This window comes from Pogoniulus pusillus, chromosome 23, assembly GCF_015220805.1.
Source record: "Pogoniulus pusillus isolate bPogPus1 chromosome 23, bPogPus1.pri, whole genome shotgun sequence".
NCBI classification, from domain to species: domain Eukaryota; kingdom Metazoa; phylum Chordata; class Aves; order Piciformes; family Lybiidae; genus Pogoniulus; species Pogoniulus pusillus.
In genome coordinates this window covers 6,322,131-6,341,172 of record NC_087286.1, presented here as the reverse complement: position 1 = coordinate 6,341,172, position 19,042 = coordinate 6,322,131, and the positions used below count along the sequence as shown (strand labels likewise).

The 19,042-nt window shown below is 48.4% G+C and overlaps 1 protein-coding gene across 6 annotated transcripts in view; it reads left to right on the top strand.

The window, feature by feature from the left end:
* Positions 1 to 19,042, top strand: part of ALS2CL (ALS2 C-terminal like) — a 79,139-nt gene that overhangs the window by 55,277 nt on the left and 4,820 nt on the right. For 5 of the 6 annotated variants that reach the window (XM_064162416.1, XM_064162415.1, XM_064162414.1 and 2 more), the window contains 11 exons: positions 1,638 to 1,736; positions 2,125 to 2,283; positions 2,927 to 3,038; positions 6,160 to 6,237; positions 8,978 to 9,105; positions 11,079 to 11,252; positions 12,056 to 12,149; positions 12,756 to 12,913; positions 15,828 to 15,896; positions 17,014 to 17,187; positions 17,751 to 17,793. In XM_064162416.1, coding sequence (XP_064018486.1) covers positions 1,638 to 1,736; positions 2,125 to 2,283; positions 2,927 to 3,038; positions 6,160 to 6,237; positions 8,978 to 9,105; positions 11,079 to 11,252; positions 12,056 to 12,149; positions 12,756 to 12,913; positions 15,828 to 15,896; positions 17,014 to 17,187; positions 17,751 to 17,793 — 1,288 coding nt within the window. The remainder of the gene's footprint in view (positions 1 to 1,637; positions 1,737 to 2,124; positions 2,284 to 2,926; positions 3,039 to 6,159; positions 6,238 to 8,977; positions 9,106 to 11,078; positions 11,253 to 12,055; positions 12,150 to 12,755; positions 12,914 to 15,827; positions 15,897 to 17,013; positions 17,188 to 17,750; positions 17,794 to 19,042) is intronic. The other variant, XM_064162419.1, reaches the window with a different exon arrangement.

Here is a 19,042-nt window from a genome sequence, read left to right as displayed (position 1 = left end):
CAGATACAGACATTTCCCTTGAGCTGGATGAATCTGACCCCTGATCTCTTAAATCAAGGTGGATTTATTCACTGGAAATTCCTTGGGGGGAAAAAATAAAAGAAGCTATTTTTAGTTATCTTTTACAACCTCTCTTATCTGAGAACTTTTCAGGGGGGAAAAAACAGTGTCCTGGGATTCAAAGGTTATTCTTCCAAGGCTTTTTGGAAGTAAGACTTTCAGATTTCTAATTTTTACACCACTTCCAGAATAAGACAGAGAGAAACGATTTCAAATATTGGAGTTTGTTTGGATTAAGAAGCCAACAGAGGTTTTTCTCCCCCCCTGCCCTGCCTTGGTGAGACCACATCTGGAGTATTGTGTCCTCTTCTGGGTTCCCAAGTTCAAGAGGGACAGGGGTGTACTAGAGACTGTCCAACAGAGACTACAAGTATGATGAAGGGGCTGGAACATCTGTCTGGTGAAGAAAGGCTGAGAGACCTGGAGAAGACTGTTAGAGGACCTTATTAATATTGATGACTATCTGAAGGGTGGGTATCAAGAAAAAGTTGCAGTCTCTTCTCAGTTGTACCCTGTAACAGGACAAGGGCCAATGCATACAAACTAGAACCCAGGAAGTTCCACTTCAGTGTGGGGAAATACTTCTTTACTGTCAGGGTGATTAAGCCCTGGAGAAGGCTGCTCAGAGATGTTGTGGAGTCTCCTTCTGTGGAGACTTCCATGACCCATTTGGATGCATTTCTGTGTGACCTGCCCTGGTGGTCCTGCTTTAGCAGGGGTCTTGGAGTCAATGATCACTTGAGGTCTCTTCTACTAGTTTTTTAGACCAAAACAATTGCTTTGGTAGGCTAAAATAGACATAGGATAGAATCATAGAATCAAGCATATTGGAAGAGACCTCCAAGCTAATCCAGTCCAACCTAGCACCCAGCCCTGTCCAGTCAATCAGACCATGGCACTAAGTGCCTCAGCCAGGCTTGGCATCAACACCTCCAGCAAAAACGACTCCACCACCTCCCTGGGCAGCCCATTCCAATGCCAATCACTCTCTCTGACAACAACTTCCTCCTAACATCCAGCCTGACTTCCCCCAGCACAACTTGAGACTGTGTCCCCTTGTTCTATTTATGGTTGCCTGGGAGAAGAGAGCAACCCCACCTGGCTACAACCTCCCTTCAGGTAGTTGTAGGCAGCAATGAGGTCTGCCCTGAGCCTCCTCTTCTGCAGGCTGCACACCCCCAGCTCCCTCAGCCTCTCCTCATAGGGTTTGTGTTCCAGGCCCCTCACCAGCTTTGTCACCCTTCTCTGGACACCTTCCAGCACCTCAACATCTCTCTTGAATTGAGGAGCCCAGAACTGGACACAGTACTCAAGGTGTGGCCTGACCAGTGTTGAAAACTCCAAGAACACCAAAAGTGGCTCTGTAGAAGCAATGAAAAGCTGTGACTGCATCTCACAAGGAGATGAGATCTTCCTTGGACCAAGTGCATTGTCACTTGGAAATAGTGTCAGAGGTAGAACTGACCTCAACCATGCAAATCCACTTGGGAGTCTAGAAGATCCTTAGTTGTCAGGCCTCATTTAGAACAACTGAGTCACTTTCTGCCATGCTGACCTCTGCCACACGTCCCTGGTAGGTTTGGAATATGCCTTGTCCCACGCCAGTCTGAAGACCGCTATGACTGCTACAAGTGCCACTGGTACGAGGGCAAGATGAGAGGCTATGGAATCTGTGAGTAAGTAAACCCCAAAGCTGAGCTCTGGAGGGGAGGGGTGAAGGGAAAGGACTCCATTCATTTTGTGTTCCCGGCTTGGGGTAAAACCCAGGGTAATGAAGTCAGGCACCAGAAGCTTTGCTGTGAAGATAGACACTGTGGCTTCACAAACCTGAGCCTCCTAATCATTACAGAGTAAGAGCTTCTCTGCAAGCTATGACCACTGTAATTACCTGCCACTGCATCTTCTGTGCCTTATAGGTGAGGTTATAAGCTTGCATTCATGCTTGTGTTTGAAGAGAGCTCATGGTGAGCCTTATGGGTGAGGTTGTAATTTTGCTTTTGAAGGTGAGGTTGAAGAGAAGAGAGCTCATGGTGAGCCTTAAAGTCTTTGTCTCTCTCCCTGCAGGTATGGGAATGATATGGTCTACAAAGGTTACTTCAAAGACAACATGCGTGAAGGGTTTGGGATACTGGAGAACATCTCAGCTGAGCATCCATTTAAATACACTGGACAGTGGGAAAGTGACAAGAAGAGTGGATATGGAGTCTGGGAAGACAAAGATAGGTAAAGGCCATTGAGATCAGTTCACTTGGAAAAGCCCTTTAAGATCATCCAGCCCAACCATTCTCTAACTCTGCCAAGACTAGTGGCTCTCAGCACCACATCCCTGCTTCTTTTCAACACCTCCAGAGATGGGGATTCAACCACCTCCCTGGGGAGCCCATTCCAGTCTTTGAGAACACTTTCAGTGAGAAAGTTTCTTCTGATACCCAACCTAAACCTCCCCTGAAGTAACTAGAGGCCACTTCATCTTGTCCTATCACTTGGGTGAAGACACCAACCCCCACCTGGCTCCAACCTCCTGTCAGGGAGTTGCGGAGAGCCAGAAGGTCTCCTCTCAGCCTCCTCTTCTCCAGGCTCAACAACCCCAGGTCCCTCAGCTGCTCCTCACCAACCTTGTTCTCCAGACACTTCACCAGCTTTGTTGTCCTTCTCTAGACCTACTCCAGCCCCTCAATGTCCTTCTTGGAGTGAGTAGCCCAAGACTGAACTCACTATTTGAGTCGTGGCCTCATCAGTGCCCAGTCTAGAGGGACAATCCCTGCCCTGGTCCTACTAGCCACACTAAGAAGTGCTACATCAAATTGTGTGAGGTGTAATAAAACAGGAAACAAAACATCATTTGGGTTTTTTTGTTACCATCTAGGGGGGAGAGATACATAGGGACGTGGCTGGATGACCGCAGACATGGACAAGGCATTGTGGTAACCCAGTCAGGTGTCTGCTATCAAAGGATGTTCCATGCTGATAAAATGGTGGTGAGTACCCCTTTTCAGTGACCTTTCTAAAGTGATGGGACCTGGAATTCCACACCAAGGGCAAAGTTTAAACTGCTTGATCCTCAAAAGTAAGGAGGAATTTTTGACAAGGAGGGTAATGAAACACTGGCACAGGTTGTCCAGAGAGATGGTGGAGTCAACATCCCTGGGGGTGGTCAAGAAAAGACTGGATGAGGCACTTGGTGCCATGGTCTAGTTGACTGGATAGGGCTGGGTGATAGGTTGGCCTGGATGATCTTGGAGGTCTCTTCCAACCTGGTTGATTCTATGATTCTTGGTAGAGGCTCCATCCCTGGCAACCATCCAGGGCAGGCTGGATGGGGCTCTGAGCACCTGATCTAAGTAAAGATCTCCATGCTGACTGCAGGGGGGGTGGATTAAATGGCCCTTAAAGGTCCTTTTCAACCTGAAAATTCTCTGATTATATCTTTTGAGGGAAAACAGAAAGGAAGGAAATGTAAGCACTGATATTTTACCATAACTAACATTAAAGTACAAAGTGTAGATTTAGTCCTCATTTCTTACCATCTTCCTGAGCTGCATGGAGGAAGCAGAGGTGAGACTGCCACTTCTTGCACTTGCTAAGACACCTTCTAGGTCTGGTTGGTCAACTGACCATCAAATTAAAACTGTAGACCATAGAATCATAGAATCAAGCAGGTTGGAAGAGACCTCTAAGCTCATCCAGTCCAACTTAGCACCCAGCCCTATCCAGTCATCTAGACCATGGCACTAAATGCCTCATCCAGTCTTTTCTTGAACACCTCCAGGGACAGTGACTCCACCACCTCCCTGGGCAGCCCATTCCAATGCCAATCACTCTCTCTGACAACAACTTCCTCCTAACATCCAGCCTAGACCTTCCCTGGCACAGCTTGAGACCATGTCCTCTTCTTCTATTGCTGGGTGCCTGGGAGAAGAGCCCAACCCCACCTGGCTACAGCCTCCCTGCAGGTAGTTGTAGACAGCAATGAGGTCCTCCCTCCTCTTCTGCAGGCTACACACCCCCATCTCCCTCAGCCTCTCCTCTTAGGGTCTGTGTTCCAAGCCTTTCACCAGCTTCGTTGCCCTTCTCTGGACACCTTCCAGCACCTCAACATCTCTCTTGAATTGAGGGGCCCAGAACTGGACACAGTACCAGAATTCATATGTAAAGCAGTGCAGTTATATTTGGTGCTTCATCTACCTTGGTGATCATAAAGCCTTTACCTTACCTATGACCAATTGGCTGCCCAGTTCATTGAGAATTTAGATGTTGGTGGGGAAAGAAGGGGTTGGCAGAGTTAGAACTGGCTTGGAAAGAAAAAATCAGTTCCTCTGATGAAAAAAAAAAAGAAAATGGGCTTAAAAAAAAACCAAAACAAACAACCCCTTCCCCACTCACCAAATTAGGAGAAAATGTTTAGCATGGAAAATTTGTCAGAAGGGCTTTCCATAAAAACCTCCATCTGCAGGGGAACCAAAATAAAAGTTCTCTTTTGGTCTGCCAGCAGCCAGAGGCTACTTTAACTTCACAAGGCTTCCATGTGGGGAGCAGTCACTTCAGGTTTCCTAGTGGAAAATTGCTATGGCCAAGAAGCTTCCCTTGGAAACCTTTTATTTTTGCCAGAAAAAAGGAGCTTTCCATCAAGAAAACTGCTCCAGTGGAAAATGTGTTGCAGCTCTAAAAGTGACCACATTTGCTTTCTGGCTGGTGTGGGCAGCTTAACATCTCTGGGCTCAAACCATGGGCTAAACCCTAGCAAAAAGACTCTTCCTCCTCTGATATCCTCCTGAGCCAGTTCTATGCCTTGATTCTCCTTCTCTAAAATGTGTGTAACTGGGATTTGGGAGGTAATGGAAGGAGTTACTTTATGAAGGCTTTGGAGTAGCTCATTAAGACCTTGTTGATTGCACAGCAAAGGGACAAAGCTAATTTGACTCAGCGGCCACCTTCCTCTTTCCTCTTGCACAGAATAACACAACTGGCTACAGTCCCCTAAAGCTCAGAGGATTGGGAGGACCACGAGTCTGACCCAGAAGCAAATTCTGTTCTTAGAACAGGAGCCCACTTTTTATTCCTTGTTCTAGGGAAATGGGTGAAAAGAGATGTCCCCCAGGGGTCCCTGGGGTCTTCATGAGTGAGAGGCAGTGGGAATGAGTGCACTTTCAGCAAGCTTGTAGATGACACAAGCTGAGTTGTGTCACTGCAGCTGACATACCTGAGGGATAGGATTCAACCAGAAGTAGTAGTGTCTACAACTACCTGAAGGGAGGTTGTAGCCAGGTGGGGTTGGGCTCTTCTGCCAGGCAAGCAGCAACAGAAGAAGGGGACAGAGTGCCAAGTTGTGTCAGGGGAGGTCTAGGCTGGATGTTAGGAGGAAGTTGTCAGAGAGAGTGATTGGCATTGGAATGGGCTGCCCAGGGAGGTGTTGAAGCCAAGCCTGGCTGAGGCACTTAGTGCCATGGTCTGGTTGATTGGCCAGGGCTGGGTGCTAGGTTGGACTGGATGATCTTGGAGGTCTCTTCCAACCTGGTTGATTCTATGATTCTAAGAACCTGGACAAGCTGGAGCAGTGGGGCCATCTACACCTCAGGAGGTTCAACAGGGACAAGTGAAAGGTCCTGCATGTGGGTTGGGGCAATCCTTGGTATCAATACAGGCTGGGGATAAATGAATGGAGAGCAGCCTTGCAGAGAAGGACTTGGGGGTGTTGTTTGATGAGAAGTTCATACCTATGGGGATAAAGGAATGGAGAACAGCCCTGCAGAGAAGGACTTCGGGGTACTGATTGATGAGAAGTACATACATATGAGGACAAAGGACTGGAGAGCAGCCCTGCAGAGAAGGATTTGGGGGTACTGATTGATGAGAAGTACATACATATGGGGATAAAGGACTGGAGAGTAGCCCTGCAGAGAAGGACCTGGGGGTATTGATTGATGAGAAGTTCATACCTATGGGGATAAAGGACTGGAGAGCAGCCCTGCAGAGAAGGACCTGGGGGTATTGATTGATGAGAAGTTCATACATCCCCCAAGCCACTGGCTTTTTCTAGATGAACTTGAGTAGGTAGGAAGTTGATGGCATGAATTCACTACTTGTGTTTTTAACACAAAGGGTTCTGGGATTCTGCTTTTGGAAGATGACTCTGTCTATGAAGGGAACTTCACAGAAGAGCTAACGTTTGTGGGAAAGGTGAGCACACTTCCCTTCATCTCAACCTTTCTGTTGGCTTTCCAGAAGGGCTCATCTTCAAAGTCCACACCCCTCTGCCCCACTTCCCCATGTCTGCTAGAAAAGATAATTTCCCTTGCATTTGTTTGGCTTGAGGTTTCATTTTGACATTGTTATTTTCATGCACAGATGGAAGGCTGCAGCTGAGAGATTTCAACTAGCTGAGGGCTTTGTGTGTGGTTTTGATTTGTGCAGCTTTATTTGTACAGAGGGTTTAGGGTTTGTTTTTTTTCTCTTGTTGGTGGCACTTTTTTTGGCTGTGCTCCACCAAAGGCATTTGGGATAACTTTTGTCTTCTCAGAACTAATAGTTTCTCCTCTGTGGCGTGGCTGGGAAGGCAGGAAACGATGTACACACCAAAGGGAGTTGTAGTATTAGCGCTACGTTAACCTAACTGAGATGTTAAGATAGCTGAAGGACTGTGGAAGCCTGGTTTTGCAATCTGGCCACAGCACTGACAGCTTCAACGTTTTGTGGTTAACAGAAATATCTGGGCAAAGTGTGCATCAAGTGCCCCACTGCAGGGAAAACCAGGCCTGCAGCCTGTTCCAGACATCTCTGATGAGTTAGGGAAGAGCCTGAGGGAGCTGGGGCTCTTTAGCTCGGAGAGGAGGAGACTGAGAGGTGACCTCATCGATCTTTATCAATATGGACACTGGAATGGGCTGCCCAGGGAGGTAGTGGAGTTGCCGTCCTTGGGGCACTTCAAGGCAAGGTTGGATGTGGCACTTGGTGCCATGGTCTGGCCTTGAGCTCTGTGGTAAAGGGTTGGACTTGATGATCTGTGAGGTCTCTTCCAACCCTGATGATACTGTGATACTGTGATACTGTAAAGGGTGAGTGCCAGGAGGCTGGAGCCAGCCTCTGCTGGGTAATGCCTGATGAAAGGATAAGAGGCAATGGGTGGAAGCTAAGGCATAGGAAGTTTCATTTAATCATAAGGAGGAAATTTTTCCCTGTGAGGGTGACAGAGCACTGGAACAGGCAAGAGTGGTCAGGCATTGGAACAGGCTGCCCAGGGAGGTGGTGGAGTCACAATTCCTGGAGGTGTTAAAAAAAATGTGTAGACATGACACTTTGGGGTATAGTTGAGTGGCCATGGTGGTGTTAGGTTGACTGTTGGACTTCATGGCATTAGAGGTCTTTTCCAACCAGAAGAATTCCATCATTCTATCACCACTGAGGGGTGGTTGTGGCCAGGGGGAGGTTGCTCTCTTCTCTCAGGTGGCCAGCACCAGAACAAGAGGACACAGCCTCAGGCTGTGCCAGGGGAGATTTAGGCTGGAGGTGAGGAGAAAGTTCTTCACTGAGAGAGTCATTGGACACTGGAATGGGCTGCCCGGGGAGGTGGTGGAGTCGCCGTCCCTGGAGCTGTTCAAGGCAGGATTGGACGTGGCACTTGGTGCCATGGTCTGGCCTTGAGCTCTGTGGTAAAGGGTTGGACTTGATGATCTGTGAGGTCTCTTCCAACCCTGATGATACTGTGATACTGTGATACCTTCATCAACCAGAAGAGTTGCAGAGACTGATTACAGTGTTTAGGTAGTGCTTCCTCCAAAATGAATAGTTTGAGTGATTGGTCTGAAAACCTGCTTATAGATGTGGTGCTGAGGACATGATTTAGTGGAGAACTGGCAGTGCTGGGTTAATGGTTGGGCTAGATGACCTTAAAGGTCTTTTCCAACCAAAATTACTCTCTGATTCCACTAGCAATGAGGATTTTAGGCTCCTACTCACAGCCAGACCTGTTAGGATATTGTTTGGCTTTGAATGTGATTTGATTTAAAACTTCTAAGTTTGACTCAAGCTACTGAATTTGCCTTGGAGACTTTTCAAGGTTTATCTTGGGAGCATAACCATCTTGAAAGCATTGATGGTGAGCATCATGTGATGGCCCTTACCTGGGAGGCCAAACTTGCTTGTGGTTTTGACTAGCAGATGAAAAAAATGACCAGAGGAGAAATGAAAGCTTGATGTGTTTAGCAGAGGTTAATCATAGAATCAAACAGGTTGGAAGGGACCTCCAAGATCATCCAGGCCAACCTAGCACCCAGCCCTGCCCAATCAACCAGACCATGGCATTAAGTGCCTCAGCCAGGCTTGGCTTCAACACCTCCAGGCACAGCGACTCCACCACCTCCCTGGGCAGCCCATTCCAATGCCAATCACTCTCTCTGACAACAGCTTCCTCCTAACATCCAGCCTAGACCTCCCTTGCCACAACTTCACACTCTGTCCCCTCCTTCTATTGCTGCTTGCCTAGGAGAAGAGCCCAACCCCACCTGGCTACAGCCTCCCTTCAGGTAGTTGCAGACAGCAATGAGGTCTGCCCTGAGCCTCCTCTTCTGCAGGCTGCACACTCCCAGCTCCCTCAGCCTCTCCTCATAGGGCTTGTTCAAAGTAATTAGTCAATTTAAGCCTGGAAATTGGATAACTCAAGGGACTGCCTGTTCCTAAAGCATGAAGCAAATGTTTTACTCTGGGGTTACTTGTGTCCATGTGCCATTCAACACCAAGGACATGTTTTCTCCAGAGACTTGCCAGCTGATTGGTGAAAAGGGGCTCCTTCATGCTGGAAGATGTTCTTAGCTGCTGTTTGAGAAGCTGGCTCTGTTGAAAAGAGAATTTGAGATCTCAGTCCAGCTTGTTTCCTGTGGCTAATGAGATCTTGGCAGAATGACCCTTTGTTTCTCCACTGCAGGGAAAGCTGTCCTTTGCCAACGGCTTCATTCTGGAGGGAACCTTCACTAACAAATCAGGCCAAGGTCTTCAGACACATGGCATCCTCAACACCTCCAACGAGCAGCTGGATGACAGGATAACCAAAGCGTGAGCAACAGCCCTTGGCTTCTTGGGCCAGGCATTGTATTGTGACTCTACCTAGATGAATACTGGTCACAGCACAAAGGGAGCAAGGCAGGCCTCACCTGAAAGGGTTGATCTGAAGTACTGGGTCCTGCACTTTGGTCACAACAACCCTGTGAATGCTCCAGGATGGGAGCAGAGTGGCTGGAAGTCATCCAGTGGAAAAGGACCTTCAGTGTGCTGGTTGGCAGCAGCAGAAGATGAGCCAGTGTGTGCCCAGGTGACCATGAAGGCCACCAGCAGCCCAGTTTGGATCAGTAATAGTGTGGCCAGCAGGAGCAGGGCAGGGATCATCCCCCTGGGCTGAGTGCTGGTGGGTCACACCTTGAGTCTCAGGGTCAGTTTTGGGCCCCTCACTCCAAGGAGTATGCTGAGGTGCTATAGTGGGTCCAGGGAAGGGCAATGAAGCTGTTGAAGGGTCTACAGAACAAGCCTCCTGAGAGGTGACTGAGAGTGCTTAGAGTCATGATTTAGTGGTGACTTGGCACTCCTTTTGGGGACTTGGAGCAAGTCAGAAGGTCTCCCCTCAGCCCTCCTTTTCTCCAGGCTCAACAGCCCCAGGTCCTTCAGCTGCTCCTCAGATGACTTAAGCTCTAGAACCCTCACCAGCTTCATTGCACTTCTTTGGACAGGCTGTTTGTCCTTTGAGGGGAATTCCTCTTCCAGAACTCACTCCATTTCCCTCCTTTTTCTCTTCAAATCATTTCCTGGCCATCAGAATATGCATGGTGCAGAAACTGCTTGGTTTTGCTCCCCTTGCTTTTCAGACAGACACAGCTACTGGTAGTGGCTGCTGCACTGTCATCTTGCTCCCAGACTTCACTGTAAGCTTTCAGGTGAAGAAAGTACAAAACCTGTCATCATTTCACCAGCAAAGATTCAGGTGATTGATGTTCCACACCCTAGGGACTCTCCTTCCCCCAAAGTACCTTCTTGACAGGCCAACAGTCTTGAGCTGCCTTTTGTTCAATTACCAGTTAGGTGCTGCCATCATTCTCTGCTCCCATAGGTCAGGTGTTAATATCAACTGGAGAACCAGTTAGGTGCTGCCATCGTTCTCTGCTCCCATAGCTCAGGTGTTAATATCAACTGGAGAACCAGTTAGGTGCTGCCATCATTCTCTGCTCCCATAGCTCAGGTGTTAATATCAACTGGAGAACCAGTTAGGTGCTGCCATCATTCTCTGCTCCCATAGCTCTGGTGTTAATATCAACTCCTGGAGAACCAGTTAGGTGCTGCCATCATTCTCTGCTCCCATAGCTCTGGTGTTAATATCAACTGGAGAACCAGTTAGGTGCTGCCATCATTCTCTGCTCCCATAGCTCTTGTGTTAATATCAGGTCCTGGAGAACCAGTTAGGTGCTGCCATCTTTCTCTGCTCCCATAGCTCTGGTGTTAATATCAGGTCCTGGAGAACCAGTTAGGTGCTGCCATCATTCTCTGCTCCCATAACTCTGGTGTTAATATCAGGTCCTGGAGAACCAGTTAGATGCTGCCATCTTTCTCTGCTCCCATAGCTCTGGTGTTAATATCAACTGGAGAACCAGTTAGGTGCTGCCATCGTTCTCTGCTCCCATAGCGCTGGTGTTAATATCAACTGGAGAACCAGTTAGATGCTGCCATCTTTCTCTGCTCCCATAGCTCTGGTGTTAATATCAACTGGAGAACCAGTTAGGTGCTGCCATCGTTCTCTGCTCCCATAGCGCTGGTGTTAATATCAACTGGAGAACCAGTTAGGTGCTGCTATCTTTCTCTGCTCCCATAGCGCTGGTGTTAATATCAGGTCCTGGAGAACCAGTTAGGTGCTGCCATCTTTCTCTGCTCCCATAGCTCTGGTGTTAATATCAGGTCCTGGAGAACCCTCCACATTTAAAAGTGAAGTCTGAAACAACAGAGGAGGAGTGGAGAAAAGCTTAATGCCATGTTATGTTTTGCAGTCAGCTGGGCCTTGAGGAGTTCCCAGTGGAGAAGAGATGGAAAGGAATCTATGACCAGTTCCTGGAGTTCATCCACTCTGGTTGCAAAGAAGAAATGGAAGAGTCTTTCACAGGGTTCCACGTACAAACGAGCAAGGAGCTGCGGAAGTCTCAGGAGTACCTCTTCTGCCAAAGGTAGGAGTAGAATCATAGAATCAAGCAGGTTGGAAGAGACCTCCAAGCTCAGCCAGTCCAACCTAGCACCCAGCCCTGCCCAATCAACCAGGCACTAAATGCCTCATACAGTCCTTGCTTGAACACCTCCAGGAATGGCATATGTCCTCCCTGCAACTGAGGAGCCCATTTGGGTAGAGGGTAGTGGTCTGCCATGAGTTATGGACCCAAGCATTGTCCAATTCTTCCTGCTCATAGAAACACTGAGGTTGAAAAAGACCTTTAAGTTCATCAAGTCTAACTGTTAGCCCTAACACTGCTGAGTCCACCACTAAACTATTTCCCACAGCACCATGCCTACATGGCTTTGAAACCCCTCCAGGGATGGAGACATCACTATTGCCCTGGGCACTCTGTTCCAGGGCTTGACAGGTCTTTGGGGAAGAAATTGCTCCTAGTGTTCAAACTAAACCTCCCATGGTACAACTTGAGGCCATTTTCTGTTGTCACTCATTACTTGGGAGAAGAGACCAACCTTCAGCTAGCTCCAACCTGCTTTCAGGGAGTTGTAGAGAGCCAAACTCATCTTCTTGTAAGAAAATGTCTACAACAGATCAGACAGGTGTGGGCAGGATGCAGCTCAGGCTGGCTGTAAGGGGAGCTGAAGGCAGTTGTAAGCCTGAGGAGCAGTTCCACAGGAAAGGGTAGAGAAAAACTAATTTGTCCTACTAGTCTTGTATCCATCTGTATGGCATCTCTCTGCAATACCTCTTCATCCCAGTGCTTCACTGGGTGGCTTTAGTCCTCATTTTTCATCTTTTCAGGGGGACTGAGGAAGTATCCTGGAAGATAGAAGATATTCTTGAAGAGCTCATCTTGCACCAGGAGCTGGAATCACTACAGATTTACTTAGAGAAGGTAAAGTTTCAAGCTGTGATGATCCATATCTGTCCACCAGCATCCTCCTGATGCTTTCTGTTAACAAATATAACTATAACTATCACAGTATCACCAAGGTTGGAAGAGACCTCCAAGATCATCCAGTCCAACCTATATGATGCTGACAGTGACTTCAAGAGTCTTCTCTGAGTTGTGTGAACACCTCTGCTTGTTAAAAGGAGGGCTAACCCTCATGCATTTTGGACCCTCATTTTGTCTGTATCAGTAAAAGCCAGGAAGTGATGAGAGGGCTTCAGTTTTGACACTCAGACTGTCCCAACCAGTGACTGGAAATGATTAATGAACTTCCACGGACTCTTAATGGCTGTTTTTGCACTCAACCAACCTTTCCCTGAAGCAGTCTCTCTTGAATATCCCAGCAGATCTCCTCAGAAGATCATTTCTACTGAGCACACTGGAAGGAGAACAAGCTTGTGGCAGCAAAAATAGACCAAAATTATAGTGGGTTGCCTCTGGGCTTGTTCTCCTTCTCCTACAAGAGAAGGCTGGGTGGCCTTTCACAGTGTGATTCTCTACTGATGGCAAGGGCTGACTTGTGACATTGAATTTTCCTCTGTTATGCAGGCATTGAAGTCTTCCCTACACCCACTGGGAAAGCTGCTGAAGGCTTTGACGATAGCTTTCCAGGCAACATACTCTGGGATTGGGGCCAACAGACACTTGCTGACTATGGCACAAGAGGAAGTCAAGCACTACGCAAAGAAAATATGGGAGTTCTACCAGTAAGTCCAGAATGCTGAGTCCTGCTGTGGGTATCAGCACAGAGGGCTGCTGGAGCAGACTGTTGGCATCTGTTTCTCAGATGGCTTGCTCTAGTGCACAGCATGGCTCACTCTAGTGCACAGCATGGCTCTTGGCAGGCTTGCTCCAGAGTGCTGCTAAATAGAGTCCCTTGCGATGACTCTTTAGAAGAGCAGATTGAGAGGGGATCTACTCAATGCTGAGCAGTACCTAAAGAGTTGGGACAAAAGGATGGGGCCAGGCTCTTTTCAGTGGTGTCCAGTGACAGCACAAGGTGGCAACAGGCACAAACTAGAACCCAGAAGGTTCCATCTGAATATAGGGAGAAACTGCTTTGGTGGAAGGGTGCTAGAGCCCTGTCTCAGGCTGCCCAGAGAGGTTGTGGGGTCTCCTCTGGAGATTCCAAGCCCTCCATGGCATTGTGACTCTGGGCATGCTGCTGTGGATGCCCCTGCTTTAGCAGGAAGCTTGAACTAGGTTGGTCCGTTCCAACCCACCATTCTGTGTGATCCTGTAACTGAGGTCACAGGGACCTAACTAACCTTTATTATGCTCACTGCTCACTTTTAACCTAAGGGCTTTATCTTCATTAAATTTCACTGAGTTGTGACAGCTCAACGAGCTGTGGTCCAGGAGAAGACTTCATTTAGAGAAGCATAAACATGGGGAGGAAACCTTAGGAGGTAACAAGGACACTAAGGGCCTATCAGAGCCCAGAGCAGTGGTGTTTGATATCAGTGTTTGGATGGAAACCAGCTCAAGCTCAACATGCCTCAACAGGAGTTAAGAACATGCAGTGCAAACTCATTGTGGAGGCTCAGCTGATGTGGGTGGTGGCTCTACAGTGAGGATGTTCAGTTGTGTGGTTGTGCCCATGGTAATTAAGGCACAGAGCATCAGAGGTGTGATTAGGGTCCTGTTGCTGGTTTCATATCTTTATGGAGAAGATAGAAGAAATGCCACAGAGGTGGAGACCTCTGCCTCTAGCTGAACTCAGGTGGGTGGTGCCTTAAAAACAAAGAGGTTGGATGAAAGCTCTGCTGTTATCAGAGTGGCCTGCTGTGCTTGAGGAAGGCTGCCAGCTCTGTGATGAGTTGTCTGCCCTGGAGCAGTGTGAGAACAACAGCTCAGCTGATGGGAACAAGTCAGATTTGATTTAACTCATCTGAGCTGTGCTCACGAAGACTGCAACACAGCATTGGTTCGTGTGAAGGTGATTCTGAATTCAGTGCATACCTTGGAAATCTCCATGGAATCATCAAAGGGTTTGGTTTGGAAGAGACCTTAAAGGTATCTAGTTCCAACATAGGTGGGGACACCTCCAACTAGACCAGGCTGCTGAAAGCCCCATCCAACCTGCCCTTGAGTGCTTCCAGGGAGAGGGCATCCACACCTTCTCTGCTCAGCCTGTTCCAGTCTCTCATGTCTCAAGATCTTTCAGATGCAGGGTGGGGAGGGAAAATCCACCTTACTCTGTTGTGCCCCTTGAGAAGCTTCCTAGGCTGGTATTTCTTCATGTGAAAAAGACAGCCTCTTCCCAACCCTCAATTTAAGAGGATGAAGTTTTGGCTTGGAAATATCAAGACAAACGCAAGTTACCTTTTCTTAGAGTAAGAGCATCCTCTGATGTTCATAGGTGGATTAGAGAGTTGGTTGGGGTGACAAGTCCTGAAACTTCATTCTCCTTGAGTGGGAATATAAGGGGATGTGAGACCACAAGCTCTGCAGAGTGAATATCCTACCCTTTACAAGCTGTGGAGATTTGTGAAACACTCACTCCTGATGGCTTCTGCTGCCAATGGAGAAGGCCTTCTGTGATCTCATTGCTGTCTACAACTACCTGAAGGGAGGCTGTAGCCAGGTGGGGTTGGTCTCTTCTCCCAGGGGTGTATTAGGAGGAGTGTGTCCAGCAGATCAAGGGAGGTTCTCCTCCCCCTCTACTCTGCCCTGCTGAGACCTCATCCTGAATACTGTGTTCAGTTTTGGGCTCCCCAGTTGAAGAGGGACAGGGATCTGCTGGAGAGGGTCTAGCAGAGGGCTATGAGGATGATGAGGGGACTGGAAGGCATGGCTGATGAGGAGAGGCTGAGGGACCTGGGGCTGCTTAGTCTGGAGAAGAGAAGACTGAGAGGGGATTTGATAAATCTTTCTAAGTATCTGAGGGCTGCCAGGAGTGGGGGGACAGGCTCTGCTCACTGCTCCCTGGGATAGGACAAGGAGCAATGGGTGTAAGTTGCAGCAAAAGAGGTTCTGCCTCAACACAAGGGGGAACTTCTTTCCTGTAAGGGTCCCAGAGCACTGGCACAGGCTCCCCAGAGAGGCTGTGGAGTCTCATTTTCTGGAGCCTTTCCAGGCCTGTCTGGATGTGTTCCTCTGTGATCTGTGTTAGATAGGATTGTCCTGCTCTGGCAGGGGGGAGTTGGACTCAATGATCTCTTTGGGTCCCTTCCAACCCCTAGCATCCAATGAACCAGCAACAGAACAAGGGGACACAGTCTCAAGTTGTGGCAGGGGAGGTCTAAGCTGGATGTCAGGAGGAAGTTGTTGGTAGAGAGAGTGATTGGCATTGGAATGGGCTGCCCAGGGAGGTGGTGGAGTCACCATCCCTGGAGGTGCTCAAGCAAAGCCTGGCTGAGGCACTTAGTGCCATGGTCTGGTTGATTGGCCAGGGCTGGGTGCTAGGTTGGCCTGGCTGAGCTTGGAGGTCTCTTCCAACCTTCTTGATTCTATGATTCTATGAAACCTGAATACCAAAAGAACACTGCCCAGATGACAGAGAGCTTTACTAATACCCCACTTGATGGTGGGACAGCTGAGCTCCTCACATGTGAATGACAAATTACCCTTAAAATGCATGAAGGAGGGAATTCAACCTTGGTTCTGCTCCTCTTCTAGGAGTTTGCTGCATCTGGCACTGGAGCAGAAAGTTCAACAGCCTGCAAAGTGTGTGGATGGAGGTACAAGGTATGTGTCACCACTGATTGTTTAATTTGAAGCTGCTCTGAGGTCTGGGGTGTCCTCTAAAACACATTTGGTGCTGAGCTGATTGGATTTGTCTGAGTCAGGCTGAGTGCTTTCAAAGCAAGATTTCAGGAGCTCTGCTTGAAGGATCAGAGCAACTTCTAATCATCACAGGCTCACAGGATATTAGGGGTTGGAAGGGACTCCAAGAGATCATCCAGTCCAACTCCCCTGCTACAGCAGGACCACACAATCTAGCACAGAGCTTGATTCATGTTCTGTAGCAGAGCAGAATGGTCAGCTGGAGATGTGTGTGGTACACAGCCTTAAATAGAATCACAGAATGATTAGGGTTGGAGGGGATCATCTAGTCCCAACCACCTTGCTAAAAGCAAGGACACCTTCCCCTAAGACCAAGTTGCTCAAGGTCCTCTCCATCCTGGACTTGAACATCTCCAGGAAGGGGGCATCCATAGTTTCACTGGGCAACCTGTTCAGTGTTTCACCACCCTCAGTGTAAAGAATTTCTTCCTAGGGAAGATGTGGAATATCTTATGGGAACATCATGTGGGAAATGTGGCAGAGGAGGTAGAAGGCAAAAGCTTCCTAGAATGTGAAGGCAGGAATAATTGTGGGAGACCTAGGCTCAGGATTTTGGAGGTGGCAAGAAACATCTTTGCTCTGCTGTCTCCATTTGGCCAGGATTTCTCTTTGCGGTTATCTCCAAACACCTCTGCATGGGCTGAATGAAGCCAAGAGGTTGATGGAATGGCAAGAAGCTAGAAAGGGGCTTTAGCTGAATTAATGTGGCCTTTGTCCTCTTTGTGCTCTGCTGAAACAGCTCAGAAAGGACAGCTAGAGATAGGTCTGTGGTGCTCCAGAGATCTGGAGGAGAAACATTACATTGTCCTGTCCTACAGCATAAGAGGCACTTTCACCTTCAGCCTGTGCACACATGATTGAGTTCTGCAGGTCACTACTGTCCAGCTGTGACACTGAACTCAAAGGTGGAGGGGAGAACAAGAGGACACTTTGCAGTCTCAGAAGCTACCTCTGCATTGAGGCTCAGGGTAACATCAAGGTGGCAGGTCTCACTCTGCACTGCTTTTCTCTGCCACAGTGACCAGAAGGCATGCAGTGTGGTCCTGCCATTGATCTTGCCCTGCTTCTACCCTGAGCTTTCCATGCTCTACATGCTCTATCATGAAAGAGAAGATGACCTCTACTGCCAAGGGATTGTGGATCTAAGCTTGTTTCCTGACATCAAGCTGCTGGAGTTTTTGGATGTGCAGAAGTAAGTGGCTTTTCTTCATGCCAGGTTGCAACAACTCCACCATACCAGCTGGGAAGGCAACAACCAGGGAATGGTCTGGTGGCACAGGAGGAAAGGACACATAACCTGTTCCTGGGTCCATCTCTGAGGTTTTATCTAGGCTGCCAGAAGATGTGCCTGTGATGCTGTCTGGAAGGCAAACAGGGGCTAGTGGAAATCTGCCATTGTCTGTCTTCATTTTCATTGCTGGGTGGCAAAAATCTTCTTTTCTAGCTCATCAAACAAATGGTTTGCTCCAGCCCAGAACCAATGTGTCCCAGAAAGGGCTGGAGTCCACCCAGTGCTACCTACTGGAACAATGCAGGCACATGGTCTCAGGACAGGGGAAGGGGTTTGGAACCAGATGTTTCCTTCATCCACCCCTGCATACAGATCCATTTCTGGAACTGATTTGTGCAACAAGGGGAACAAACTCAGCCTCGTGCACCTGCAAGCCTTCAGCATCACAAAACACTCCTGACTTAAAGTGAAGTGAAGAGATGGACAGCTGCCTTCTAAAGCTTCTCTTTGTAATCTCCTTCCAGACACCTCTGGCCTCTGAAAGATCTCACCCTGACAACCAACCAGGTAAGAAATGATGCTAAGAGCTCTCTTGGTTAATGAGATGGTGTTGGAGTTACATGTTGGTGCTGGCTAATGATGGATATTCACCTAAGTAAGCACAGAGTAGGCAGTGCTCAGCAGTCAGAGCTATGTGACATGTGTTGATTGGAGACATGTGACATGTGTTGATGAGGAGACCTACCTTATAGTGGCCTTCCAGTATCTGAAGGGGGCCTACAGGAAGGATGGGCAGGGACTATTGACAAGGTCTTGTCATGACAGGATGAGAGGTAATGGGTTTGAGCTGGCACAGAGGAGATTCAAAGTAGATGTCAGGAAAGGGTTGTTTGCAGTGAGGGTGGTGAGACACTGGCACAGGTTGCTCAGGGAGGTTGTGGAGAACAGAAGCACACAATGTGATCATAGATCACACTGGGTGCTTCTGTGCTCCACAACCTCCCTGGAAGTGTTCAAGACCAGGTTGGATGAGTCCTTGAGCAACCTGTTCTAGTGGGAAGTATCTCTGCCTATGGCAGGGGACTGGAACTGGATGAGCTTTGATGTCCCTTCCAACCTAAAGCATTCTATGATTCGTTATGGTCTGGGGCTACTGCATAGAGACCATGAGACCATTTTGGTTGGAAAAGAACTCTAAGATCATCAAATCCCACCATTAATCCAGTACTGCCAGGTCATCACTAAACCATAGCCCTCAGCTTTCCATCTCCATAACTTTGAAAGCCCTCCAGGGATGGTGATTCTATCATCTCCCTAGGCAGCCTGTTTCTAGTGCATTGTGTCCTCTTTTCTGGGCAGCAAAGACACTGATTTTGGGTCCAGTGCTGAGGAAATCTCTTGGGGAGATCCAACTTCCAGAAGGACAAATGGGAAACACTACAACACTGAGTCTGTCCTTTAATAATTATTCTTTAATTCTTTAATAATTATTCTGGCTGGAGAGCAGCCAGGAAGAAAGGGAGCTGGGGGTGCTGGTAGAGAGTAGCTGAAGCTCAGGCAGCAGTGTGCCCAGGTGGGCAGCAGAGCCAATGGCATCCTGGGCTGGCTCAGGAGCAGTGTGGGCAGCAGGACAAGGGAGGTTATTCTGCCCCTGTGCTCAGCACTGCTCAGGCCACAGCTTGAGTGCTGTGTCCAGTTCTGGGCTCCTCAGTTCAAGAGAGATGTTGCAGTACTGGAAGGTGTCCACAGGAGGGCGACAAAGCTATGAGGGTCCTGGAGCACAAACCCTATAAGGAGAGGCTGAGGGAGCTGGGGG